Genomic DNA, 27,578 nt, shown 5'->3' on the forward strand with positions numbered 1-27,578 from the left:
CGTGACCATCTCCCAAATGATTCAATGTATCTCGCACTAGACACGAGGCTCCCTCAAGCTCCAAATACTTCCATTTGAAAAGGGATAACGTAGTGATATTTTACCATGCACTTAGAGAAATGAAAGAACAGATGTTGTGGTTTTGATTTCTTTGTGTTAGAGTGGTGAGACGTATTTTATACCGTATTGACTTCTGTGTTCTTATAATGTACAAAGATATTGAATATTTATAGCTTAGCATTTTGTCCATGGAGATAGGTCACCTACTTCATACTAGTATGGGTGTAGGTCAGGGATGGGTAATTGGAACGGCTTTTGGGAATGAATGCTAAGATTTATTGGACGATGCCTCGCGCCAAACTAAAAATGGCTACAATATTAAAATATCTGCTCTTTTTAGTTTGTCTGGCTGCTAATAGAGTATCTGTTGCTCTAAAAAAAGGGCTGGCTGTACAACTTTTAATCTGAATAGGTCATTGTGTAAGTCCTTTTCTGTAAGAGCTTTCATTTGCTATCTGGGACCCAATAATGGAATTGCTCTGTATGTGGGAGCACTTTTTCAAGTTAGGAATATGAAAAACATTCTTGTGTGACTTGCTGCATGGCAGTAGAAATGTTAATATATGGGTAATATGTAAGCAGTAGGCCTCTAATATCAAACCCTTCTGAAGGACACGTGATCCGCGGTTGAACTAAAGCTCCTTTATGCTACACGCCAGCAGGAGTTGTGGTACTGGTGCATTTAAGTCACAGCTTCTCAATTCAGAGCTTACTTTTATTGGGCCAGTCCTTACATGAACACTATGGCTGGGCTTTTCATAGGAGTCTGTGGAACCCGCTCATATCTTTCCTCCGAGCAGATGATAGATACATAGCCCAATCTCCCAGAGTGAAAATCTCGGTCTAAAATTGTGATCATTTTCCTGAATCGGTCATCAACATTGGCTGTGCCCATAAAACAGCTGCAACTGTTACGTTAGTTTTCTTCCATAATCCTTCACTCAAAAACCACTTCACCTGTATACATAAAAGTGTATTTGTATGAGTACCTACATCTAACTCTAATGATACAAAATTATCAGGAATATGGAGAAATTATTACATTGGGCTATATTCCTCTGTGTTTAAAATAATACCTATTTTCCCATCCTGGGGACGGGCTCAGAAAACAGAAAAGCCAACGTCCAGTTTCTGACCATTCTGTAGAGGCACCATTCAAAGATACCTCCCGCTCTTTCTGACAGGCTATTGTACACATGCTATTAACACACTGATTTGTGGACCGATAGGATGAATGCCCAGGTGGTCTCCAGTCTCCCAAAGAAGCTCTCTCTCTCTCTCTCTTTTTCTGCCGTCAGGCAAAAAGAGCCGCTTACTTAGATTGATGCTACCTTATCTTGCCTTTCTTCAAAGCTTGCCTAAGTCAAATCATGGCTCAGCTTTCAGCTTGCAAACTCAGAGTTGTGAACTAAGCCCCTGAACTGAATGTTAATGTATTTTTTCCGAGGGTAGTAGGCATGCAATAACAAAACCCAGGGAATGCTATTAGTCCTTTTGATAGGTGAAGTGTGTGGTGTATGTATGCGTGGGCATGGGTGCATGAACTCACACAAACATGGCATCCTATCTTAGTCTATTAAAATAATTGCATTATTATGTGAAGAGCTTATTGCAGTCTTCTGGGCAGGTTTAAATGCCTGGCCCTGAAAACACGCATTTCAGAAAGATAGCATTTTTCTATTTAAAATGCTTTCAGGTTTCCTTCTATAGAAGCATAAGCACAGCCAACTTATTCCTTTTGTTTGACCTTTTCACTGAACACATCAGAGCATAAAGCTCTTCGAAGTCAATGGAAAAATTCTGAGGAAATTCAAAAGACTTGGGGTTAGGACCTAGATATATACTGTAAAAAGACATGAGAGATAAATGTACTGCCAATATTTTATTCTTTTAAAAAATTGGGCTAGTCTAATAATAAAATGTAATAATAACTAATACAATAGCAATAAAAAATAATAAAAATGTAGTAAAAGTCTATGGATAAGTTCTAACTATGTGGTTGCATATACACATCCCACAAGCAAAAATTGCAAATTAAATCTTAAGAATCCCTTTAATTCTTTGGGAAATCGGAAAAATTCAGAGGTAAGAAAGACTGCAATGGCTCCTTGACAGCAGTTGTAGAAGTAACCTCCTATGAACCAATTTCTTTTGGTTCGGTGTTCCCTCCTTGTAGATTATTCTCTGCTAGAGAGACCCCAATATCTGTTCCCTTTATCCAGAAATGATTCCCTTCAAGACTTTGATAGACAAACATTTTTTAAACTGTTAGAAGTTAAAATGTTGTTTTTAAGATACAATGACCCCTTCTGTTTCAACAGAGATTTCACACTTGTGATTTTGCTCACTCTGTAGCTGACATCTGTAACCATGGCTCAGGCCCCTTCCCTGCATCATTAGGTCCAGAATGTGGACTATGAAGTAATGAATATTAGTGAAAAAATGTTAGTTTAAAAAAAAAACAAATTGTTTTGCTGCCTTTTTTCCCCCTTCTTCTGCCAAGAGAGAAGGTTCCTCATCAGAATCAGCCGTGTGCTGTACCATCAGCAGTGGTTGCACAGTACCCATGGTGATCTTCATCTGCTGCAGAAATGAGGTGCACATGGGGGATTGCCTCCATTGCATCCTCCCATGAGACCCCTTGTTCTCTGGCAGGGCAAGGGAGCTGAAATTACTGTGCTCATCCAGGCTGAAGAGTGTGCTACCACTAGTTGGGTACCAGCTATCTTTTGACAAAGTGAAGACTGTAAATGAATACTGAAGAGCTATAGCACGTAAGAAATAGCTAATTGTTTTCTTGACTTAAATCTTTGCTGTTGCTTTGCTGCACAAACCGTTAACTCTTATGCAAAAATTATGTAGAGACTTTCACGTAAGGTATTTCTATCCCTGTTATGCATGTTACTTTTAGTCTTAAAAGTCCATGAGTATCTTCGTAGCTTTTCAGCACCCAGGGATCATCTGTAGTCGGATAGCTAATACATTCCAACAGTAGGACATTGCTGGGGAGCTGTCTCAGGGATAGCACTTATATATCCCACAGGTATTTTAATTGTGACCCTAACTATAGTGAATAGCTTATTACTACTTTATAACTTAGGGGGCATTTTTGAGCTAGCTCCTTAATTTATCTTTACCATTTATTATCTGTAAAAGAATGAAGCAAAATCTAACAGTCAAAAGATTTCCTCAACTTTCCTGCTTAAGAGAAGAGTTTTATTTGCTTAGCTTTTTTTGTTGGTGTCGTGGTTTAACCTGGCGGGCAGCTGAACACCACACAGCTGTTCGCTCACTCCCCCCGCAGTGGGATGGGGGAGAGAATTGGGGGCGGGGGGGAAGAGTAAAATTTGTGGGTTGAGATAAAGACAGATTAATAGGACAGAAAAGGAAGGGAAAATAAGAATAATAATAATAGTAATAGCAATAATAATAATAATAATAATAATAATAAAATAAAAGAATATACAAAATAAGTGATGCACAATGCAGTTGCTCACCACCCGCCGACCGATGCCCAGCCAGTCCCCGAGCAGCGGCCCCCCCGGCCAGCTTTCCCCAGTTTATGTACGGAGCATGACGTCCCATGGTATGGAATGTCCCTTTGGCCAGTTTGGGTCAGCTGTCCTGGCTGTGCCCCCTCCCAGCTTCTTGTGCACCTCCAGCCTTCTCAGTCGGTAGAGCATGGGAAGCTGAAAAGTCCTTGGCTAGTGTAAGCATTACCTAGCAACAACTAAAACATCGGTGTGTTATCAACTTTGTTCTCCTCCTAAATCCAAAACACAGCACTGTACCAGCTACTAGGAAGGAAATTAACTCTACCCCAGCCAAAACCAGGACAGTTGGGCTGGAACTAACTCCATTCTCACATCAAAAGAAAAGCTGCAAAAAGTTTTAGCACAGAGCAATGAAAGTAAAAATCTTTTCTTCCTCTCTTTGCCCTGTTCAGCCCTCCTCTCTTTAGTTTCACAGTTGCCTAATTAGATTAAGAGGAACAAGGGTTATCAAGAAGATATGGGCAACGGGGGTATTAGCACCCATGATTCAGTCTCCCTTGTGCTGATGGAAGTGATTATGATTTCAGAAACAGAATTAGTGCTGCTGAATGATCCTCAGACACAATCAGCTACTCTGCAGCACTGGGAATTTGAAGAACGATCCTGTGAAAATAGATGTTGACAAGACCTCAGATCCTGTTCTCCATCAGCGCCCTGAGATACTGTAAGCATTGGTGTGTGGGAACTCAAACATAAACCAAGAGTCAGGATTTTCTCGGCTTTTAAGTCAAAATAGAAGGAGTGTTTGCCCAAGAAAAGGAGAGGCCCTGGAAGGAAGCAGACATGTTATACATTCAGGAGAGACATGTATGAACAGAAGACGCTGGGCAAACTTTGCAAGAAGAAGCAAAGCTCATGGAAAGGTTTCTCCAGTTGCTGCTGACAAGTACAGCACTAGATTTACCAGGGGCTAAAAGGGCTCTAAGACCTCCGCTGGCCCCAAAGCACCTCTCTATAGGGTCTCCTGATGCAGTCCAGCATCTATACAGCCCTCTCACATGTCCCACAGTCCCACTGCCTATCCAGGGAAAAATCACACTCAATACGGCGTCCGCAACAACAAATTCTGATCTTCAGACACAGATCACTTTCAAGGGATTTAATCAACATTACAGCCCTCAGCTTCAGCCTGGTATTCACAAACTGGAGCATGCTTTTTCTTGTCAGCTTTGAAATATTGTAGGTATAAAAACACTTTCACCTTTTATCCATCCAGCATTTTGTACTGAGCGTTTGTTCTTTTCCGCTCCCCATCTTGCGTACCTGGGTTACATATAAGGCAACTATTGCAGTGTGTGGCTGCAGTGACATAGTTAGATTTGTTAATAAGGCATCGAATCTGTAGTATGAAGTGGTGCACTGAAAGTCTTCAGTGTGATGCTGAAAGCTGCAGAATGGGCTGGAATATGTTAGGAAGTTCTAAAAGGCATTAATCCTGAGGGATACTCACAGGCAGAAACAATCCAGCCCTCTGTCAATCAGAGTGAAACGATTGCAGTAGTGCAGGGAGCGGAGGGCGATCAGCAGAGGTTACACTATGTAAAGGGTTTCACTAGAAACCACTCAGACTATCATAGTGCAAAAACAAAATTACAACAAAATGAGCAAATTCTGAGAAGAAGCATTGTTCAAGCCTTTTTTTGTGTTGATTTAAGCCTATGAGAGCTTATTAAACCATTCCACAAATACGAAATTGTGTTCTCATTCAGTTTTAAAAAAATACAAGTATCTCTGTTAAACCGAACATCTCAAGGCACTCCACAAAAAACCATACAGACCCTGCCCTGCAAGCTAAGGTCTCGATCGTCATGTGACAGCAGTCCCACTAAACAGAGAGGAAAGTGGCTGAGCACAAAAAGCATGCAAGACTTGGCAAAATCGAGGCCTCCAAGTTCACCAAAAAATGGAGCTAACAAAGATGGATGGATAAGAAGTGAAAGGGGAAATGGGAGTGTGCAGGTATGAATGGATATCTGGTTGCATCACAGATGATACAGTATAAATACATCTGTGCACACGTTAAAAAAATGTATAAATCCCCTGGTACCCTTTTCCCATTTGCATCCCACATGCTTCCGCCGAGCCACTCAGGACTGTGTAAAAGAGCCCACTGTTCGCCAGCAACCAGGGAGCCGGGGGCAGCTTCTGAGCTTGGAAAAAGCCACATTTCACTTATCTTTCCTCCTCTCCTCGTGCCCAGATGCTTTGCAAAACAAACAAACTACATATCTACATATCATAGCCAAAACTACGTATCAGACTACATTCACTGAAAGCCTCACTGTCTGGAGCTGTAAGATTCAGCAAACCTTGGCTGGGCTGTCCATGAGCCTGCTGCTTGATTTATGTTTTCAGATGGAAACTATATGAAGCTCTTAGTTATGCCTGGTTTTCTGCCAAAATCAGTTTGACCTAAACTGGGCTTTATAGAAACTTAAAGCACAAGGTGAAATGTCACATAATCCACAGTAAAACCTGGCTCTATTTTTTTTTTTTTTTTTTAAAGAAAGCGTACATTTTCTTGGGCCAGACTGAAGTTTTCACTCATTTGAAACTTTCTCTGTGGGTGCTGTGAAAGGAGTAGCTGGAAGGCCCAAATTGGCTTTCCTGTCTTGTCTTCTTTCACGGCATGTTGGTTGAGTCTGATACCAAGGCAACAAAGAAGGAATGAATGTTGAACTGGGACTGAAAGTTGTCTGTTTTCAATAACAGGCATTATCTCTAGAGGAAAGGATCCAACTTTATACACGTGTAGGAGGCTGACAAGTTTCAACAAAACAAATGCAGAGGCAAAGAAATCGTTGTGAGCTCCGAGCATCTGAAAAAAGCAGAGATAAGAAGCCGAGCTGGAGAATATTCACCAATCTTGCCTTTAAAAAAAAAAATTGTACATCAGCTTCCATCCCCTTCAGCCGATTAAAAAGAGTGGGCAATGTTCATTAGCGGCATCAGACGTTCGGCTTAATTACCGTAATTTGTAAGAAGGGAAGTGCCACCTAGTGGCTCCCGCTGCAGGAGCTCAGCCTGCGAGAGGGAGCGAGTATGTGCTGCATTGCCAGAGGTCCCCACAAATTTGCTAAATACTCTAGACTAATACATGCTATTAATTCTTTATCAAGTGTCAATGAGAATCACGGCACCAGGCAAACACAGGGGGCCTCCTCATCTAATTTAGATGGGACAATAGGGCCCAGAGACCCAAGATGGATGTCCCCAGTGCAGATGCATTCCTTTTAATTCTGTTTGGTTTACCAAATAGGAATTCCTCTAGGAAACCTCAACAAAGAAGTGGATTAATGAGAACCCTAGGAGAGAGTGTTTGCTGTATAAGCAATTCCAAGCCTAAGTAAAGCAAGGGGCAAAGTCTGATCAGCGTTCAGTACCAAACTCAAATAAATTCTGACAGAAGTGGGTGAAAAATGCACCAGCTGCAGGTCAGCAAGAACTGCTGACAACTCTCAAACACTGGCCTGCCTATTTTCATTAAAAAGCAAACAGAGAGCAAAACAAACACTTGTTTTTCCCCTGCCTTTCGTTCTTCTCTGGAGTTTATTTTGAAACTCATCCTCCTTCAGCTATACTGTCCCCTGGTTTCTTCCATTTTCATGGCATCTTGCTGCTCCTCAACCCCCTTTACCTCTGCCTGGCTACATGCAAGACAGACTGCTCCTGCGATCAGGCCACGTCGCCCCGCAGAGTACTTTTGCCTTGCTGCTGCCAGGTCCATTCTCTGACTCTGCTGTCCCAATGGCTCCTCAAATTCCCTAGCACAAAATTTTGCTTTTATGCATAGAAGCAGGAAAACCCTCCTGCCCCAAGCTGCTTACAGCTGCTCCCCTGGCGCGTATCAGGGGGACCCTCTCTCCTCTTGGACTGACCTGAGTCTGCAGTGCTAAAGACTTGCTTAATGCAGGAAAGGGAGGTTGCTGTACTTCGAAGTGCTTTGTTGTAACAGCTTGGTCATAGTTGGCACGCAGCAGGTATGTCCAAAGGACCAACCAGCTTTTGCTTCGCTATGAGTTATTGCTTCCCCGCTGCGGGATTTCCTATTAACTTACACACTCTGTATTACTTTGCTTTCCTGGTAGGCCCTACACATTTTGGGACTGTGGAATAGTTGATGGGAACTAGCCAGAAGGAGGTCTGCAAGAAGCAAACTCCCCCAAAACTGTAATCTCTCCTACCATCCCATGACCAGCATGGCCCCTGGGGTCGCTGACACCATCTTCAAAAGGTTTGATCCACTGCACACAAAAAAATGCGATATTCTGCAATGCTGGTAATAGGCAAGACACAGAAGCTGTGAAACTGGGTATGCTACTGGGTAGCATTACTATTGGTTTCAGTAGAAACACTTAAAACCACAGCTTCCCTTATCCCTCATGCATCTGAACCAGGGGAAGAAAAAAATATGAGAAAGAAGGTGACCAAACAGCTCCTTCTCAAGTGGCCTTTCTTGGAATATTCTGTGCAATGATGTAGCTGGGGCCAAAGACAAGAAAAAGAAATACATCCCCTCCCAATCCAAGCAGAGCTGGACCACCTCTCATCCTTTGAAATAAAATACCAGGCAGGTGGCTTTATCTATATTTATTGTACCACAGTCCCCCTCGTTTCTTGGCTCACAGGACCATTACTGGTGGCAGGACCAGCGGGAAGGACCAGCAGCGATTACTAAATGTCCGTATGGCAGCAGATTTCGGAGAGTCTCGGGGGAGCTCGTGTCCCCAGCCTGAGAGCTCCTTATCTGCTCCGGAGCACGTCACCGACCCCGTTTGCAAGTTCACCACCCAGAAGAGATAGCACAAGCTGCTATCTAAGCACTTTGGGCAAGGAAATATCAACTGCTGGGGCTATTGTGCTGAAGGCATGTGCTCAGCCAAGTGTCCTGTTCAAAATAGGAAAGAGGACCCCTCCGTTGCGCTCCTGCACCAGGCTAACAGCAGTGGTAGCATTAGTATGGAAAAGTCTCACAGAGTTTATGGTACTTTTGTCTGATTTTATACTAAAAGGGGCATTTTTTAGCTCCTATAGCCAATGTTATGAACACTAAAGTTGTTCCCGTTCTCCCTTATCCTGGGAGACACCACTCACCATGACAGAGGAAACCTTTCACTGAATATCTGGATACCAGAAACACTTCTTTTTATCCTTCCTTCAGCAGCAAGAGGATAATAATGGCATGTGTCTTCAGGAGGTGGCCATTGCTAACAGAGTGGCAAAAATTGGTGAGCAATCCTTAGTTATAACCGAGCCCTGCTGACACTTGGTCATAACAGAGACCTGAGAACCGTGGGGGGGGATGTGGAGCTTGAGGCTCCTCGGGCAGAGTGCCCCGATTTGGTCTGCAGAGACATTTTAGCATGCTGCCTGGCTTTCAGGGCTCACCTGGGGAGGTGTCTTTGTTTGCTGCACCTGCCTGCTGCAGCTGTTGGAGGAGGCATGAGCTGCAGAGCGTGGTGCTGGTGTTTATGGTGTATGCCACAAATGGATTCTCACTTATTGACAGTTCCAGGCTTCCCAAAGCGCTGAGCCCATCTTCCTCTCAAACAATGAGATTGCTTTACAAATCACAGTTTTTTCTGTCTTTGATTATTTTTATTTGCGCATTGGATCTTCAGGGCAAAATTGCTTCCTCTTTCCAAACTTTTCTCTGCCACCACCACGATTCATGCTCTGTGTTAAATGCAAATGAGCTTCTTGAGGACTACATTTCCTGCTTCAAGGCCTTTTAAAAAATAAAAAAAAAAGGCATTAAAAATCACAGAACATTCAACAAAGCAGGGTAGTTTTCATCAGAGAGGGGCTCCTCCGGCAGCGTAAGGATCGGAGGCTGTGTTGAGGGGTCAGCAGTGGTGGGACCCGCAGCCGGCAGAGCAGAGAGGCCATCACCACTGCTGGCAGGAGCCAAAACCTTGTGGAGCCCCGCCTGCTCGTCAGCACCAAAGGGAGACGGTTCTCCAGTGAGAGACTGAATATTTCTCTCTGCTTTTATACCCATCCTTTCCCCACTGAGCAAAAAAGGATCACTTCCTACATAGGAAGTGATAAGCTTTTTGTGGGGGAAATGTTTGCAGCTACCCCAAGAATCTTATAAATTGTCCGAGATGTATTTGCAGACCCCCTTGGCCTTTTTATTTATTTATTTATTTTAAATTAAGGTATCACAGATATTATCCTGGCCATGTCTGAGAGCCAGACAGAAGATGTGGGATGCCAGGAGTAGGCCTGGCTGGGCTCTTTCAACATGCCTACGCTCTCTTTTTCTCAAGGTGGGTTGTGACTCTTCTTGTAGACATGGATCTTTTCATCTTTCCTTGCCTGCTAGCAGCTACCAAAATTTCCACCTTTTTATTTTGATCTGCAAAAAGGAGTCCCCAGGGAAGAAAAGTAGAGATTTTCCTGCATGATGAAGGACAAGGACAGAGCCCGCAGTCTCCCCTTCCTCCTCTTTTGAGGGTCTTCCTGCTCTATTTAATTTCTTAGCTCCCCTTCACACACGGCAGAGGAGAAGAAACTATTGACTGACACTTGTGGAGTCAGCGGGATCTTTCTAGTGACTTCAGTGGGTTTTGGATTAATCACATTGCGAATGTTTGTTATTGCTTTAGCAAAGGATGAGAAGGCCCAGGAAAAAGAGATTAGTTAAGAAAATCTCTCTTAATCCGTTTCAAGAGCTTGCCCTATCAGTGTGGAACCAGACCCAGAAAGTTTATTCTTTGCACATTGGTGGTACCTTCATATCATAAAAAGAAAAAAGAAAAAAAAAAAGAGAAGTTATGAAAGGCTCATTTCATTTGGTAACAGTAAGTGAACAAAACCACATTTGATTATTCAGGATTACTTCTGCACTACAGCTTACGATGCAGCCGCAGAGTTATCAAAACAAAAACAATGCATGTCCAGGATGGAGTTTATCAGAGGAAGCCCAGGACAGTACGGATTAGCACAACACTTGACTGTGGCTCAGACCGCTGATAAGTTTCTTAGTTTCTTTCCCCCTTGCTTGCCCTGTCCTGCGTTTGGTCCTCGTAGGGATCAGTGTTGAGAAGGGCCTCGGCAGTGACCTGCCCACCCTAACAACTCCTCCCCAAAATTACAAAGCAACTATTCTGTAAAGAGTCAGACCTGGCTGCGTAAAGCAGACTGCTTTTTGAGCCTGACTTGAAGACAGAGCCTGATACTTTCGCTTACACCAGGCAGAACCAAATGCCACCAGCTTTCCGACACAGATTTTGGTGGGACTAGCCGTGGAAGCATAAGTAAAAACATCCCAGCCTGGCCCCTTGTCCTTGGAGTCAGGGCAGAAACACTGAGGCAGAACAGAGGGCAGCATTGAAATGCAGGAGAAAAACATACCGTTGTCTTTGCCATCGTCAAGTGCTGCTGAAAGCCTCCATGTCCTAGACCTCCTCCTGATAAACTCTGTCCTGGAAGCTGACTATCTTAGTGTAGATAATGCCGTGTCTGCATCATTACATTTAATGCAGAAATAATACCTAACCATCAATTGTGGTTTGTTCTGTTACCAAATAAAACACTCTATTCATAGTTTTTCATAGCTGAGTGCTCTCTCCTCCGCTGCAGAAATATGGAGTAAAAATAGGTGGAGAAGGGTTTTGCCACAAAAGAAACATTGACATAAGCCATCAAGTGTTTAATTTGAGAAAGCGGTTGTATACACTATGGTTACCGCTGCTGCTAAGGTTGACTCCTTTGAAGAGTTTTAATTTGGATCTAAAAACATATTTGACTTGAAGCATAGGAAAGAGAAGGACTGGGAAAAGCTTTTCTTAAACACAGAATCGGAGATATTGCGAAAGTCTATTGTTTGAAAAGATTTTGTGCTTTCTGAAAACACATTGGATTTTAGATAACTGAATCACAGCAGAATCAGGAAGCAGCCTATGTTTCTGTAGCTTTAAGAGGAAAATTGGACCAATGGACCCATTTTCAGCACAGCTGGCATGGCACAGCCCTTTGCAAGTAGAAGGGAATGGGAAGTTAGACCTTCGGAGCTAGTGGCCAAGTGGAATAACTTTGCAGGGATCTTTGATTTGCCTGAACTGACCTTAGTATTGCTGGCATCTAAATTACACGAATTGTTTCCTTGACTTTTACATAAGGCTTTTCACACACAGCAGCTCAGGAGAAAAAAAGGAGGAAAAAAGCATAGGAAAAGACGAATAAAAGGTGACTGTAAAGTCACAAAAGATGGCTTGAGAGAACCTATGCCAGACAAAGTAGTTTTTCCTTGATAGACTGTATTTCAGTTTCACAATATTCTTTCAAGTGATGGGAAGCTTTTTTTTCCACAGATGTTCAGTTTGATACTTGCACATTGACTGTAGCCATGGTCTAATTAATTTCAGATATTTCAAAACAATGGTTTCTCATAAAGAACCATTTAGGGTCTGTGTTTCACATTTAAAATGATAATAATTGTTGAGTCAGTAACATAAAACCTATGCTTAAAAAGTGTGTAATGAAAATAGTATTTTTCATCATCTCAGGACTATGATGTAGTTAGCAGGATTTTTTTTTCTCCAATGATATTGCTTTAGGATTGAGACAAAGCCTAAACATTTTCCCTTTGTTGGGTTTTCTCACACAAATCTGAACATCTGAAAACAATGATTTGTCATGGGAGACGTTTGGCAGCCCGAGCAAAGGTTTACTGTTTCTACTTTGCCTAAAATATTACAAAAAGAAATCTGACATTCACAGTAAATCAGACAATGTTTCAGGCCTCTGACATAACTCATGGAGGAAGTCTGCGTGGTCTCTCCGAGAGGAGAAAAGGAGATCCTGTTTCCGGACGTTTTTTGGTTCAGTGCAGAATCCTTAGCTCTCGAGGAAGAAGGGGAGAGTTAAATAAAGTGGGGTGAAAATACCTAGGGGTTGCAGAGGTCTGTTTTTCTAGCTTGATCAGCTCCTCACTTTCCCCAATCCCCCTCTCCGTTCCCCAAAGCCCCGAGGGTCTCCACTGTAAACCACCCTCCTTCCTCCAGGGTTTTCTTTCCGTCCCGGGCTGGGGATGCCCAGGGTGAGTTCCTCTCCCCTCCCACCCCGGCCCCACGTTTCTGGCGGGCGGCAGGAGCACACCCCGCACAGGGAAGGGGGGGCTCTGCGACCACCTTCACTATTGCCGCCTGTGCCTTTGTCTCACCAGCCCGACAGTCTCCCCCCTGTCCAGAAATCTCCATCCCACCGCGGATGCAAACGACCCCCTAAACGCTTAGCGGGGAGGGGACGCGGGGTGGGGGGGGAACACACGGCTTCTCGTCTGCGTCCTCTCTTTGTCGCCTCGCTCGGTTTCTCCCGCGGGAAAGGTGAGGGGAGGCGGGGGGCGGCTCGGCTCCCCCCGCCGCGGGGCTCCGCGCCTCCAGCCCCGGGGCCGCGAGGCTCCGCGGGGGCGCCGGGAGCTCCGCGCCGGGGGCGAGGGATGCCGGGCCGCGGGAGCCCTGGGCGGGCGGGCGGGGGGGAGGAGGAGGAGGAGGAAGAAGAGGAGGAGCGGGAGCGGAGGCGGGGGGGGGGGGAGGGAAGGGGGTTGTTTCTGCATCCTCTGCTTTCTTCCCAGCTCCGTGAATGAGCGGCTTGGTCGTCCGGTTCCCATCGGGGGCTCCGGCATTCGGGGGGTGGGAGAAGAAAGGGGAGAGGGGGGGAAGGTCTTTTCTTTAAAAATAATCTCTTTTCATTCCCGTCGAGAAAAAAGGGATGCAAGCAAGCAGACCTGAGGCTGGGTTAGCCCCGGAGTTTAACTCCTTGTTGCTTCTTGGTGGTCCCTGTAAGCAAAGAGAGCAGCGCCCCCCCCCCTCAAATTTCTGGTCATACCCAGTGTCTCCACGTCCCCAGGAGGCTTGGCCAGCTCTTCAGCTGGACCCCCAGCACAGCGGGTGCCCCAGTGGGCATGGGCAGCTGCAACTTCCCCTCTTGGGGTTGTCCCACTTGCTCCCCGGGGCAGCCGCAGCTGCGAGAAGGTGTTCATAGCCTAGCTCTGCAGGAGGGCAGGGATCTCCACACAGTAGGGACAGCAGAGTCACCAACTCCTCTTCCCTTCCTTTGACAGGAGCAGTTGTTCAATCTCCAGGGGCTGAGAGTCAAGAGGTGATGGAGAAGCAAGACCAGGGCTGCAGAGGTGGCTTCTGCTTTGTTAAAGATCACCCCTCCTGCCTGAAGCCAAGGCAGGGAGCGGAGTAAGAACAGATGAAGCTGGAAAGATGGGGCGGGTGGTGGAGGCTAGAGAGGACATCTGAGCTACCTTCGGTTTGACCGTGATGCCTGATCATTTATGAGTTCCCCGTTTGTCCTGGAGGGTGGTCTGGAGATGGGGAGATACCCCATGCCACAGGGTATGTCCTGCCCTCCTTTCCTGAGGCCTGGGATCGTGGCAGGAGTCCCACCACTCCATCCAAAAAAAGGGAATGGGCCACTGGGACTGGTGCAGAGGAGGGGATTTGTCCAGAGCAATTCCCACCTTACACATGTGTCCTCAAAGGGTTTCGCCTGCAGCCCGAGAGGGGACTGAGATTGTACTGGGAGAGGGAACAGTGCCCTAAACGTGCATCTCACACAACCCCCTTATGTCTGGGAGGGCTGAAGAGGCTTGTCTGAACCAATGTTGGAGAAATTCACTGTTAGTTTTCTCCTTTCATCACAACATCATGCAGAGGAAGTGTGCACAGCCTCGGCAGTGAGGGTTGCCATCTGCACATGGCGTGGCAGGGAAGGCCAGGCGAGCAAAGAGCAGAGTTGACTCTGACAACTCCCTTCCCGTGACTTAATATGAACTGCAATGCCTTTGTGTGAATTTGCATCAAAAAACCTCAAAAATATGCCTGCAACTCTTTATAGTGCCTGTTTGGAAGCACAGAGTTGCATTTCTGTCAACTGTTCCACTGCGCAAGGTTTAAGGATTGAGAAACCCGCAACCCAACATGTAGCAGGTCCAGTCTGTTGGGACGGGGCATTGCCCAGGAGCCACGCGTGCCATGTAGGGACCGACTCATGCAGGAGGAGCTGGAGGGACTGGTGCCAGGGGAGTGGCAGTGGTAGGGAGGCTGCTGCACACTCTCTACGTTCACATGGGAGAAGGGGATCAGCCTCTCTTCAACGCCCTTGCTAGCAAGTAAGCAATTGTGGATTTACCCTATTTAAGGAGGAAAGACCAACAAGCTCTGTGAAGCTGAGATAAGGATTTCACCCAGCGGTCCAGCTCCATTCACACCCAGGCCACAGCTCACACAAACCTGATCTGGTTTAAGCCGCCAGGTCTCCATTTCCCCCTGCTTGGCTGTCATCTCTTCCACCTCCCGCTCCTCCAACTTGGCACTGAGGGCTGTCTTTGAAAATGAGGGTTTTGGGCTTGTCTCAAACCCGCTGTAAGCATAACTCTGGGGACAGAGTAGCTGGAACAATAACAGCGAGAGGCACTGAAGGCAAACTCCTCCTGCCTCTTCCTAACGGTTGTACCTGGGGCTGCCAAAAACGTGCCCAGAGGGGTGCGATCAGACACACCTATTTCTCCAGGCTTTTCTTTTCTGGCTCCAGATTTACACCTTCCTGGAGGAGGGGGCATTGTGGCACAGGCTCCTCTGAGAGAGAGCACGCCAGAGGCACTGCTCTTGCCAGCATTTTATGCCTGGTGAAGGGTGCCTTAAGCATCTGCCACATACCAAGATAGGTACTTTCTGGGAAAGGAGCTGCCCGAGGAGCATGGCAGACCCTTTACTAATTGGTGAAAGTCCCTTGTAAAAGGGTGGTTTAGAGTTCTGCTTATGACTTCATCTCTGGGAGGTTTGGACAGCAAATGCAGAGCCTAATCTTAAAAAAAAAAAAGGGGGAAAAGAAAGAAAAGTGGCTGGAGATGCGTAAAACTAGGGTGGAGAAGCTTGGCTTGGGAGGCTGCCGATGCAAGACTGCCTGTGAATTGGCACAGGCGGGGGAAGTTTGGAACAAGCACCAATATATTCTTTCATTGCAACCTCCGCTGAGATTGGGGAGGCAAAAGGAAAAAAGGGATTTCGGTCCCAGCCACTTTCCCCGTTTCAACGGGCTTCGGGAGCCAGGGTGGAGGAGGTCTCTCCATTCTCTTCCCGGTTAATTGTTTAATTAGGGAACAATGCGCCTTTCGCACCCGCCTGCCCCTCTCCGGAGGGCCGATGCCGGGCGAGCGGAGGCACCCGTCCCGCCGCACCGGCTGCGGCTCCCCGGTGCTTTCGGGGCCGCTCCCGGGCTGGGGTCTGTCGGGTCCCGAGGGCTCCCCGAGGGGGCGGCCGGGGCGGCGGGAGGGGGGGAGTGGGGCGCGCCGCTCCGCGGAGGCAGGCGCTGGGGGCTCTCCTGCGCCCAGCAGCTGCGGGAGCTTTGCAAATTGCAAGGAGGCTTTTGCAAAGCTTGTGAACCCTCCTCTCCCCGAGCCAGCGCCCCTCCTCTGCAGCGCTGACGGTACAACGATATAATAATGATGGGTGGCTGAGGCTCGCATTTGAACTTGCAGGCGAGCTCCCTTTGCCCACAACTCGGTTCAGGCTCCGCAGCTCGGAGTCAGGTGCTCGCCGGCGGGGAGGGAGGGGAGACCGAGCTCTGGGAGAAGGGGAGACCCCGGAACCGCCGTCTCCTTCCAGCACTAACGAGGGGATTTACTCTTTCATGCGGCCACTGGGATCTCTGGACTAGCCTAGCCACCACGTTGTGATTTTTTGCAATCTCTGCAATACGCTACCTTTTAAGGTAACTATAACTCTTTTAATGCGGGTTGGTTTTTTTGTGTTTTCTGTTGGTTTTTATTTTTTTTTTCTTTACATATGATTACCAGCAAACACCTAGTGTAAGATTTAAACCGATTGTTTTACTGCTGGTACCTGTAAGGACAAAGAGTTGAACTGCAAACCTTAAGAGGGAGAGAATAGCGATGATTGGTGAATTTAAACAACCTGGGGTAAGTTCAACGACACGCGGGGGAAGAGGAGAAGGGATGCTCGGGAACCCACAAAAATCCCCTGGTACGAAGAGGAGAACAAAGAAAACTAGGAAATAAAAGACTTTGGGGTGGAAGCCCTGACAGAAGTCTTTGGTACTGGTTGTTTGAATGGCCGGGAAGGTAGAGCTGCACCTTGGTGTGCGACGGGGCTCAGGAGGGTGAAAGGAGGAAGCTGTTTCGTACGGGTGTTAAACACACAAAGCGCCCGTGTGGCAGGAGCGACGAGAATGGACCTTTCCTCCGGCCACCAGGTTTTCTTGCGCTGGGAAAAGCGTGTGCTCAGTCTCCTCCGCTCTTGTGTGTTCTCCCCATCCCTCCCTTTTTTTTTTTTTTTTTTTTTTTTTCTCTTTCTCTCCTTCCCCTGATGTTCCTGGAAAGCTGCTCACAGGGCAGAGCGGGGCTGAGGCGCTCAGACAGCATCTCTCCAGGGGAGACGGAGAGCAGGCGTCCTCTGAGCCACATTTTCGTTGCTGAAAGGGGGGCGGTGGGTGAGGAGGAGGATCACAAGGTCAGTGGAGCAAAACGCCCCCTTTTACACCCACGGCCAGCTTCTCGGGGCACGGGCACTGCCTTCCCCCTCCGCTCCTCGGGATTTCGCCTTTGTTTTACAAAGAAAAAGTGAGAGCATCGTGGAAGGAATTAAGGGAGTTTCGACGGCGGGAAAAAGCGGGTGGGTGTGTGTGTGTGGGCGGCATCGGCAGCGGGTCGGGATCCCCACGGCAGAGGATGGGACCCCGCGGGCAGCCTCCATCCGGCCCCCGCCCGGGCGGCCCCCAGGCACCGTCCCCACACAAAGGGGCGACGGGGAGCGGGCGAGGGCCGGGGCCAGCCCTCATTGTCCCCCTTGTCACGTCCTCCCGGCCACCCCCTCTCCCTCCGGGCTTCGGCTTTCGGGATTAAGCCTCGATGGCTTTTCTTTTCTTTTTCTTTTTTTAAAGGAATGAGGGTTGAAACGTGTTGCAGAAGCCTATCCCAGGATGGAAGAGTGTAAATGTGGGGTGGGTTTAGGGTTTTTTTTAGTGGATTTTTTTTTTTTTTTCTTAAAAAGGCTGAGCGAAAGGGGAAGTTTCCTTCCCGAAAGGAGTGAGTAAGACTTGGCGGAGCGAGAGGGGCGCAGCGCCCGGCGGGGAGCCCTGGCTCCGGCGGCGATGCGCGCTGGCGAGGCGGACCCGGCCGCCCCCGGGACGCGCTGCCGGGCGTGGCGGGGAGCGGGGAGAGGCTCTGCCGGGCCTCGGCTGTGGGGGTCGCCGACGGCCGCTGCTCAGACGCGTCCTGGGTCGGCCGGGGGGTCCCCAGGCGGGCGGAGGGGGGAAAGGCAGGCGGGGAGCGGCGGGCCGGGGCCGGGGGGTCCCGCCGCAGGCGGGCGCGGCCCCGGCCGCTGTCGAGGAACGGGACGGGCCGGGCGCGGCGGCGGCACGGCGGCGCCCCCTGGCGGCGAGCGGCGGGCTCGTAGTTTCCGTAGTCGCTCGTTTCCCGCCAGAGGGCTCCGGTTTCCCTCACCTTCGAGAGGAGGGAAAAAATCATCATCATAATAAAATAATTTTTAAAAATTGTCGCCGCGGCGTTTCGGGCTGTTCCTCGCGCTCCCCGGACCGACGCGGGAGCCGACGCCGTCGGTGGCCGCCCGTCGGGTGGTGTTTGACAGCGGGGCGGGACCGCCGGGTTTCCGGCCTGCGGCCGGGCCCCCTCAGCGCCCCGGGCTCAGGGCGTGAGGCGGGCCCGGGGGCGCTGGCCCCGGCGGGGACACCGCCGCGGGGCCCGGCTGAGGGGGGGTAAGAGCACCCGCAGCCTCCTGAGCGCCCAGTGCTAACGCCGACGCTGGACGAGCCCGTAAGACGCGCTGAGGAAACCCTCGTCCAGCCAACACGCTGGTCCTTGTGCTGAGCCCCGCGGTGGTGGTGTGGAGTTGCACCCGCTGGCACCATGAGCTGCATCTTTACGTCTTTTTCCTATTGCTGCTCCTCATACGTGCCCCTTGCTCCCTTCATCGTGCCAGTGGTGTGAGTCCTGGGGTGAGGTGGGGCAGAAGAGGTCCACAGCTATCCTGGAAAGCAGGCTGGCAGGCGAGAGGGCAGAGCCTGCGTTTGGGGTGATGCTGGAAGGAGCGCAGGGGTGCGCGTGGCTCTGCAGGCACGTGAGCTCTGGGGCCTCGCTCCATGCGCTGCCTCTGACAATTTTCCACTGTGTCTCTGCGAGGCTGTCCGAGAGCCCGGAGCCACTTCTGGCGTAAATTAGCGCAGGCCTGGGAGGGATGTCCTCAGGCAGCAGCTTCTCGGCAGCTGCCAGAGCGAGGAGCGCCAGAACACGCTGTGCTCTGGTCACTTTTCCTGTCTGCGTCCCTGCCTGCGCTCGGGGCTGGAGGCAGCGCCGCTCGCCTGTTGAGGCTCCAGCGCGGGAAGAGTTCCCCCTGTGGCTGCTGGCGCTGGAGGTGGTGAGGAAGGCATGATGCAGATGCCCCTAGGACCTTCTCGGAGGCCTTAGGAGGACCTTTGCAAGTGGTAACGGCCTAAGCAGACGCCACTGATGAACCAAATTCAAGCCGAGTCTGCCATGTGGCAGAACAGTGGGCTAATTAATCACATGGCAGAGACGTGGTGAAACTGGCAAAGTTAATTAGGCAGCCCTTACACTGAGGTTGATACATGTCAGCAATTAACAGTCAGATGGCATAAAAGGATCAAAGGAATGCAAAAGCAGAAGAAAGTGCAGGCTGTGTGCATTTGAGAAAGAATAGCAGCTGTGAAGGTTTCAGGCAGAGCTCGGAAGGTAGCAAGAGGTGTGCTACACACACACTGATCTGGGATAGGTCATTTCTAGCTTGCTGGTGTTTCACTGGAAAGCTGTGTAATTTACCATTTTACCCATTAGTAGGAGCAGCAACCTCAATTCACTTCTCTAGTGCCAGGTTCTGTTAGGGTTTCCTCCCCCCCCTTTTTTTTTTTTAATTTTTTTTACGTGAACCTGACTTTCACTATGGAGGCGAGGAGGGTCAATGTGCAGAGGCTGCTTTTTACATGTTTAAGGAATGTGTCCAGCTTTCACAATACAGCTGTAGAGCATGTGCTGAATCAATCTTAGTGTGACCTGAGAAGCTGTAGCCTTTAAAGACAGTGTCACCTCTCTGAAAGTAGCTAATTTCTTATTGTCTCAACTTCAGAGAAATTTGGAATAGTTTTTGGATGGTAGATTTTAGTCTGTTCCACGCCAGGACAATTCACTGTCTTTCCTAACCTGGAGTTTAAAACAGAAAGAGAGACATGATGTTCTCCCATCTGGTTAAATTAAAATAGCATTGGTGTGAGATCAAGCTTACATTGTAAACTAAACACGAGCTGGAATTTGATCAGAACTTATTGCTCCTACGAGTTTTTGCTGTGGTAAGGGAAGGTAGCAGTGCCTGCAAAAACAGAAGCCCTGCTCTCTCCCCACAGAGAGAACCTCTGCTGCTAGTTTTTAAAGATGTGAAATTCGTCAAGGACTTGGCATCTTCTGGTTAATAGACGCTGTGCTCAGGGTTGCATCCAGTTCAAAAATGTAGTGCAAATTACTACTGTAGATCAGTCTGCCTGTAGTAGTAGCTCCTAATAAAATGGATCAGTCCAGTTGGAAACTAGCCAGCAGGCAACCCGAGTTTGGTCACATAAAGTGAGATACTTTTTAACAGAAGGTGGAAATTAAACACTTACTCAAGTCTTGCAGTCTTGAGTTGGCAGGATTTTCTTACTGTGTTCATAGTATTATGGCTTTCTCTTACTCTAGGTGTAGTGACACCAAGGCGGGGGGGGGGGAGCTCATGGAAAAAGGTATGGTCAGAAGGATTTTGGCTAATTACAGTGGACTCAGGGACAGAACGGCAGCCAGCCAGCCTTTGTAAACTGTAGAGTGCAGGAATGGGAAATACAAACGAGTTTTAGAGCAGGGATTTTGCTCAGGTGGCTACAAGGGAGCACAGTCAGCTGCAGCCTCTGCCAGCAAAAGGGGAGGAGCAGGAGCAGTCACATCTGATAACGGTGGCCTGGAAATTTGTGCAGCACTGCACAGGAATCGGGGGGTGCTAGGTGTAAGTGACAGCCTCTGCCTCGCCTGTGGCTCTTGAGGAGGATTGCTGGTACCAGGTCTGCAGAGTGCTGCTTTCTCCTAAGCTAGGCTGCCCTGGGGGGCTGAGCGAGGTACTGCCGTTATGATCTGCACGCTGTCATTTGGAGAGGGTGGCAGGAGTAATTGCACATTTAATTCTGGCAGCTGTAGTGGAACAGCATTCAGTAATCGAGGAGTGCTTAGGGGAGCCCACCAAGGACCGGAGTGTGAAAACCCTCGTGCATGGAGGGTTGCATGGGAATCATGCTCATGAGCCTAAGGGCTGAAAATCAGACCCTTCCCCCAACGTTTTTCATAGCTTGAGTAAGCACCTTGGGATAGAGGAGATTTAGAAAAAGAAAAGGTTGTCAGATGATTTGCCGAGAGTCGGGTGGGGATTTTTGGCAGGTGTCTCATATTAAGCTCCATGCTCAAACAATGCAATTTTTTTGAGCTATCAGAGCTCTTGGTGCAGCAGGTGTAATTCCTGCACTACTCAGTAAAAGGTTAAGTAGCCATCACAGCCATGAATGCTCTCTTCCCTACCGATGATTGAGTTCAGCATTCACAGGATATCTTGAAAATTATCCTTCCACAGTTGTCTTTCTGTTTTCATATTTCATTGTGAGCGTATGTATTGTGGAAGCTGAAGATGTGAGGGTTTTTTCAATAAGATTCCTCAAATTGCATTTGTAATGCAGTCGCCACCACGATGTCAGACGATCAGTGCTCTGTGCTTGTGCGCAAAGTGGAGAGGAATGGGAAGATGAGGTCCTCCCTCTACTCTGGACTTTGTAGTGCAGGGCAGAAGCTCATGTTCAGAGCTCTCAGCTCTCTCTGAGTGTAGCAGCAGGGTTTGCTGTCTTACCAAATGTGGAAGCGGTTACACCACCTCTTGTCACGACAGTATTGCAATGAGCTTCTGAGGGCGATGGGCCTCCCATTGGCATGTGCCCAGTACGCAGGTACTCCTGGTCAGGGCTGGTGCCGTGGAGCAGGTGGCAGTTGCAACATGCAACCAGCCCTGTTAAGATGCAGCACGCTTGTCTTCCAGGAAGAAGAAAATCCTTTATTCTTTTTCTCAGCGAATTTCTTTGATTTCCTTGTTTCTGGTCCCAAAAGCCAAGGTTGCCTTCTGGGGGAGGAGGGAGATAAAGTGTATGGGTAAACATGGAAAGCTGAACTTGTAAACAGTTTGTTCTAGATTTTTGTCTAGTTGTTGATGTAGCCAGTGTGTGATGCATGGGAAACACATGTGGACAGAACATCTCAAAAGAAGGTATGGAGCTACTCCGCTTTCACAGGGGCCAGAGCTTTCACATTGTCTTGCAGGAGGGTCCAGCATTTAAAGGTGGAGAAGTCTGTGGTCTTCTTTTTGTGCTCTCTTCAGAGTGCTTATGTTACTGAAGGAACTAGTCTGCAGTGGTTTTGGTGCTTGAGGCTTCCAGCAGTTTCAGGATACAAGGGTTGCTTGAAGGGCCTTCTAGTCTGTGCACATCTGTAGGCTCAGCGTGACCTCTCATTTTTTTTAAACATTGTGTGATAATGAGGATCATTTAGGTGTTTATCTAAGCAAACATGTGACTGTATTTCAGAGCTGGTCCATTGCATTAAAGGGACTTGGATGTCTGCAGCTCTTATCTTGTGCAACCTCCTCACTCATAACAACCTTCTACAGGGAATTACTAGGGCATACATAGTATACCAGGGCACAGTATAGATTTTTAAAGTTAGTTATTAAATAGCCACTTTTGTTTTCTCCATGTACAGCTTGGCTTGTGTAAGTGTAGGGAGAGATAAAACTCTGGCTGGCTGGTGTTGGGAGTATGTGTTAGAGCCTTCAGAAAAAGTTTTATGGCAGATAGGGCTCAAACTGAATGAAGTCAAAGAAGTCTCGGTTCTTGTTTGGGACTCAGTCATAAAAAGTGCGAATTCCGTGAAGTTAATACTGCAAAATAAGTGGTATCACATTATACACTCAGCTCTATTGAACAGCTGAAGCAGAGATGGGGCGTCTTTGGCAGCGTGCAGTCTGCTCTACGGAAAGCAGCTGTATTCTTTCCTCCACGCCCTGGGAATAGGTTGCAGCATATGTTTCCCAGTGCAACCAGCCAGCTCTGGCCATTCACGTATAGGGAATGAAAAGCTCTTGGGTTTTCAGCCCTTTTGGGTGGGAATTTTTAACATGATGCTGTTATGTTGGAGATTGCCTCATTGGAAAGGCTTGGTTTGAGATGTTTTGCATCTTTTCTGAGCTGTTCAGCCATTACAGGATAGATGCCAATTCACACAGACTCATGTGAAGTTTGGGCTGCAGCTGTAAGCTGTGGAGAAAACTTTCCTGAGATTGAACACGTCACCAGTAGTTTTCTGAAGATGTTTCTCTGCGTGTCTTGCTATCATGTTCGGTATACCTTATGGGGGTTTTTGAATGTATTGGTTAATGTTTTAATCCTAAAGCATTATATCTAAGTACTAAAGAACTAAAATGCTAACGTAAAAAATGCTGAAATACCGGTGTGCAATACAAGTTCCATAGTTATAACACAGATGTATATCTATTAAATCGCTGTTTCACTGTTCCTTAAAGCAGTTCAACTATAATCTCTCTTGGACAGGAAAAAACTATCAGTTCGGGTTACTTGCCCAAGTAAAGAACCCAAGTAGCATATTTTGACAGCAATATCAGGAAACTCAGGATTTTGTGATAAAAATTTTTCAACGGCAGTGTTTGACAAACTATTGCTGAAAGTTATTTCTTATGTTGGCTAGATAGAACATGTGTGTAACTATATGGAAGAGGGACTATTTATAAACCCTTTATAGTAGTTGATGTTTATGGGACTTGTAATGCTTTTGCTAGCGTACTTTTGAAATTTTTGGGACATTTACAGATTCAATGTGCGTAACTTAAGAACTGGAATAAAAATGAAGATATACTATTATAAACATGCAATATATTATTATGTACATATGATATATGTGGAGAACTTTTCAGCTGTTAGAAGGTGGAGCCTGTAAAGGAAGTGAGAAGCAAACCCAAAGGGAACTGACATGTCTGAGTATCACTTTGGACTCAATAACCTGAAATTTATTATGAATCTGTATTTGATAGGGACACATTGTCATTATAACAAATTTCTACCATAAAATACTATATGGAGAAACCTCGAAAGTAGAAAGTCATCTGGCAACCTACTTGCAGATGGGAAGGATCGTAGTGTGAACATTGACTCACCATCAAAATTCATGAGCAGTTTGTCATGGGAGCCCTTTCTGACATGAACCAGGTTGTTAGCTGTTGCTAAATCACAGGGTAGTTTGTGTTACGGGCATAAAACCACCCAGAGGTTGGATCCGAACCAGCAACATCACACCAGGAAAAAGTCATCAGATTATACTCATCTACTGCTACCACTGTATGGGAATAAATTTAAAACAGTGAATAAAATGGCAGAAGATCAATATATTAAGAACTATTCACTGTCCTGCTGAACATCTTTTTTTAAGGAGATAACAGCTTCTAATATCAATGACAAATATTGATGTACTGAGTTTCAACACCTGATAAGGACACAATGCAATACTAACCGCTTACTCCTTTGTTCTTTATTTGTAGGTCAAGATGTTGTTAAGTATAAAAAGTATCTTATGGATGTACTCTACGTTAGTTATAACATATATGCTACCTAAAGGTAAGTCTGTTATACACAGAACCATTTACTGAAATTCATTTTAGTGGTCCAATTGGTAGGGTATTTCACAGGACTCAGGAAACAACACAAACTCAGGAGATTCAGTTTCTGGTCTTGCCTCTGCTACTCTTTTTGCTGCACTGTGTAACTAACTTTGTTTCCATGTTCTCCTCATTGCCTTACTGATTTATATAGAAAACTCTTGGTGGGTGGGCATGTTCTTGACAAGGTTTTTACCTGCCTGTCTGATGTCTCCTGAGTGCCATTACAATAATTGAAGTAATAATAAAGAAAGTGCCATAGGATTACATTGTGTAAAGCAAAATAGATTGCCTTCTCCAAATATTCAAGAATGCATTTTAGTCCTTTTCTAAAACCTGTGCTTCTGAAATGTTGGACCTGTTGGCCATGTATGTCTTGCACCTTCATTTTCCATGGTCCACTAAGGAGCTCCTTGCAGTAGATAAGGTGAGGGCTGACAGGGGGGCTAATTTTAGTGGAGGGCAGACACCTTGCATGGGAGCTTCAGCCTGGTGCCTTGGAGGGAGCAGCGAGCAGTGCTGGTGGCATGGGAGCAGGAGCAGGTCCCTGGGACAAACCTCGGAGGCTGCAGAAGTGGTGAATGAAATGGGGGAATTTTTGGGCTACAGGAATACTGGTTTGGCATACCTCCCAGTCAGATCCCGATGCATGTGCTCATGTATGTCGTACCATGGCAACCTTTTGGGTCTAGAGGTCACAGCTCGCACCCTCTCTGTATTCAGGGTGCAAGATGCCACGTGCAAGTGGGCTACAGGGGAAACCAGTAGCCCCAGTCTCAGCTTTGCTCTGTGATCTGTCAAGGAGCAGCTGGGGACATGCTTCTGGAGTGGGCAGTCTGGCTGCCAGCCCCCTGTTGTGGGGGGGCTGCCATAAACTAACCTGTGGCAGGTCCCTTGGCTGCTGGGGTCTGGAGCAACAACATGTTATGGCAGCTGCAGGTCTTTGGTTTGGGTGGAAAGGAGGAGCCTTTACTACTTCTCTTGGTGATTACATGCTAACACTAATGTATGTATTCATGTGTGGTTGCCATGGTTATTTGAAAGTTTGAGTCAAGCCTTTAGTAAAAAAAAGATCCCTACAGCTGCTGCAGACTCACAAAATTGGGATAATAGCTTTCCCAAGCCTCAAAGCAAGATTTTTCTTGATTTTTTTTCCTTTCCAGGAACTCCTCAGATGAATTTTAGCCTTTGGGAAAATCAAATGTACTCATTTTTTTTTCCCCAGCTTGAACGCTGTTGCTAGCAAAGTCTTTCGGTAGTCCTATAAGATAGAGGAAAAGACCGTTGTGCTTAGTGGAGCCAACTACAAAAAAGTGGTTTTTTTTTCCCCCAAGCAGGATGGGAGCACCATCCTTTACTATTTCCTACCATTACTTCCTCCTTAAAGCCGGTTTTGTTTTTCCATTCTTCATTAAACATACAATAGGCCAGGACGATTAGACTTGTCCTCAGGGACAAGAGACTCAAAGCTTCAGATAGGGGACAAACCACTAAAACTGAGCTTCCATTTTCTTATTTGTGGAGGGCTGAGACTGATTTGGTTATTGTGTCAAGTGTTTTTTTCTCCCCCCAGTTTTTTTATTTCATAAAATGTCTGTAAGTGTAGACTGATGTAATGGATCTTGGATCCACAGCTGACATTTAATAATTCGTTCATACGAAGCATTCAGAGAGTCAGCTATTGTCAGAAGAGGTCATGGACTTGCAATAATGTAAGTCTACACGGTGAACTTGGAAGTTTTTATTTGATAAGCTACTTATACTTAAAGGGGGCTTATAAGAAAGATGGAGAGAGAATTTTTACCAGAGCAGGACAAGGGGCAACAGTTTTAAACTGAAAGAGAGTAGGTTTAGATTGGACATAAGGAAGAAATTTTCTACAGTAAGGGTGGTGAGATGCTGGAACAGGTCACCCAGAGTAGCTGTGGATGTCCCCTCCCTGGAAGTATTCAAAGTCAGGTTGGACAAGGCTTTCAGCAGCCTGATATGGTGGAAGATGCCCCTGCCCATGGCAGGGGGGTTGAACTAGATGATCTTTAAGGTTCCTTCCAACCCAAACCACTCTGTCATTCTAAGTTATAGCTTTCTTTAAGGCAGAAATGTCTGTTTTAAGATACAGGAAAAGGAAGAGCTGCTAGCAATAATTAGTCAGCTTCAAAATGGAGTAAATGGTAGTACATCACTCACATGAGGAGAGGTCTAAAGATAAGATTTTACCTGAAAATCAATCTTGGGATGGAGAACATGTAAGGAGATAGAATAAGTAAGGCAAAGGAATCTGACAAGAAATTTAAACCTGATGTTTCTGTTATGACCTATTGAAAGTCTCTTCATGTTTACTTAGGGCATAGTTCCATGGTCAGTCTAATCGCACATACATTTTAGCACTAGATGGGATAGTCCTGCCCCTTTTCCATCCCTGGTGCTAGTTTTCGTGCTTTCCTTTGTGCTGACACTAGTATTTATGTGGGTATATGGCATCTCTTGCAGGTTATTTTTCCACTGGATCAGACCTGTGATCTGACTCACTGCCTTGTGCAAATGCTAGTGCTGGCAGAATTCAGGGATTGGGAGTGCAACACTGGAAGTGGGGAGGAGTGGGATGGATGCTTAGAGTGGTAGAACATGGGATGGCACCTTTAGATGTCCCCTGACTTGCTCCACCTTTTATCACCTCTTAAATGGCTCATGTTGTCTCCAGAGCAGAATTTTTAGTACTTAAGCAAGTTCTGTATGAACAACCCGGTAAGGGCTTCTCAGGTATATAGACCAGGTTCTGATTGGTCCTTATTTGCCTGAATCTTTCAGAAGGAATTCAGGAAGACCCTTATGTTCCTAGAATGCACTGTGAACTTTCTGGATTTATTTTTTGAAGCTGGGGGCCATACTTTTGCCATAGAAAGTCTTAAACATGTTCAGAGTATGGCCATGGTGAAGAAGACAAAAGTGAAAATTTTTTTCTTTTTCATGAATTGATTCAATAGAGTCTGTGGGATCAGCTCATATTCTTCTGTTTTGTAGAAATATCAGTCAGTTTGTGTACTAACATTTTTGAGCACGAGTGTTACAAGATTACAGACAATCTTTACAGGTACAGCTGTTTATTTTGTTTAAAAAAATAGTCTAAAAATAAAATATATCTCTGCATTTTGAAGAGTTAGACATTTTAAGT

At 46.7% G+C, this 27,578-nt stretch overlaps 1 protein-coding gene across 4 annotated transcripts in view; it reads left to right on the plus strand.

Moving 5' to 3' along the window:
* The first annotated feature begins 16,134 nt into the window (after positions 1 to 16,134).
* The window catches only part of VCAN (versican), a 113,329-nt gene continuing 101,885 nt past the window's right edge, over positions 16,135 to 27,578 (plus strand). For 2 of the 4 annotated variants that reach the window (XM_076361914.1, XM_076361917.1), the window contains exons 1-2: positions 16,135 to 16,343; positions 24,290 to 24,365. In XM_076361914.1, coding sequence (XP_076218029.1) covers positions 24,296 to 24,365 — 70 coding nt within the window. In that variant the 5' untranslated portion in view covers positions 16,135 to 16,343; positions 24,290 to 24,295. Of the gene's footprint in view, positions 16,344 to 17,092; positions 17,102 to 17,197; positions 17,264 to 24,289; positions 24,366 to 27,578 lie in introns of those variants that run through there. The other 2 variants (XM_076361916.1, XM_076361915.1) reach the window with 2 other exon arrangements.

This window comes from Aptenodytes patagonicus, chromosome Z (assembly GCF_965638725.1).
Source record: "Aptenodytes patagonicus chromosome Z, bAptPat1.pri.cur, whole genome shotgun sequence".
NCBI lineage: Eukaryota > Metazoa > Chordata > Aves > Sphenisciformes > Spheniscidae > Aptenodytes > Aptenodytes patagonicus.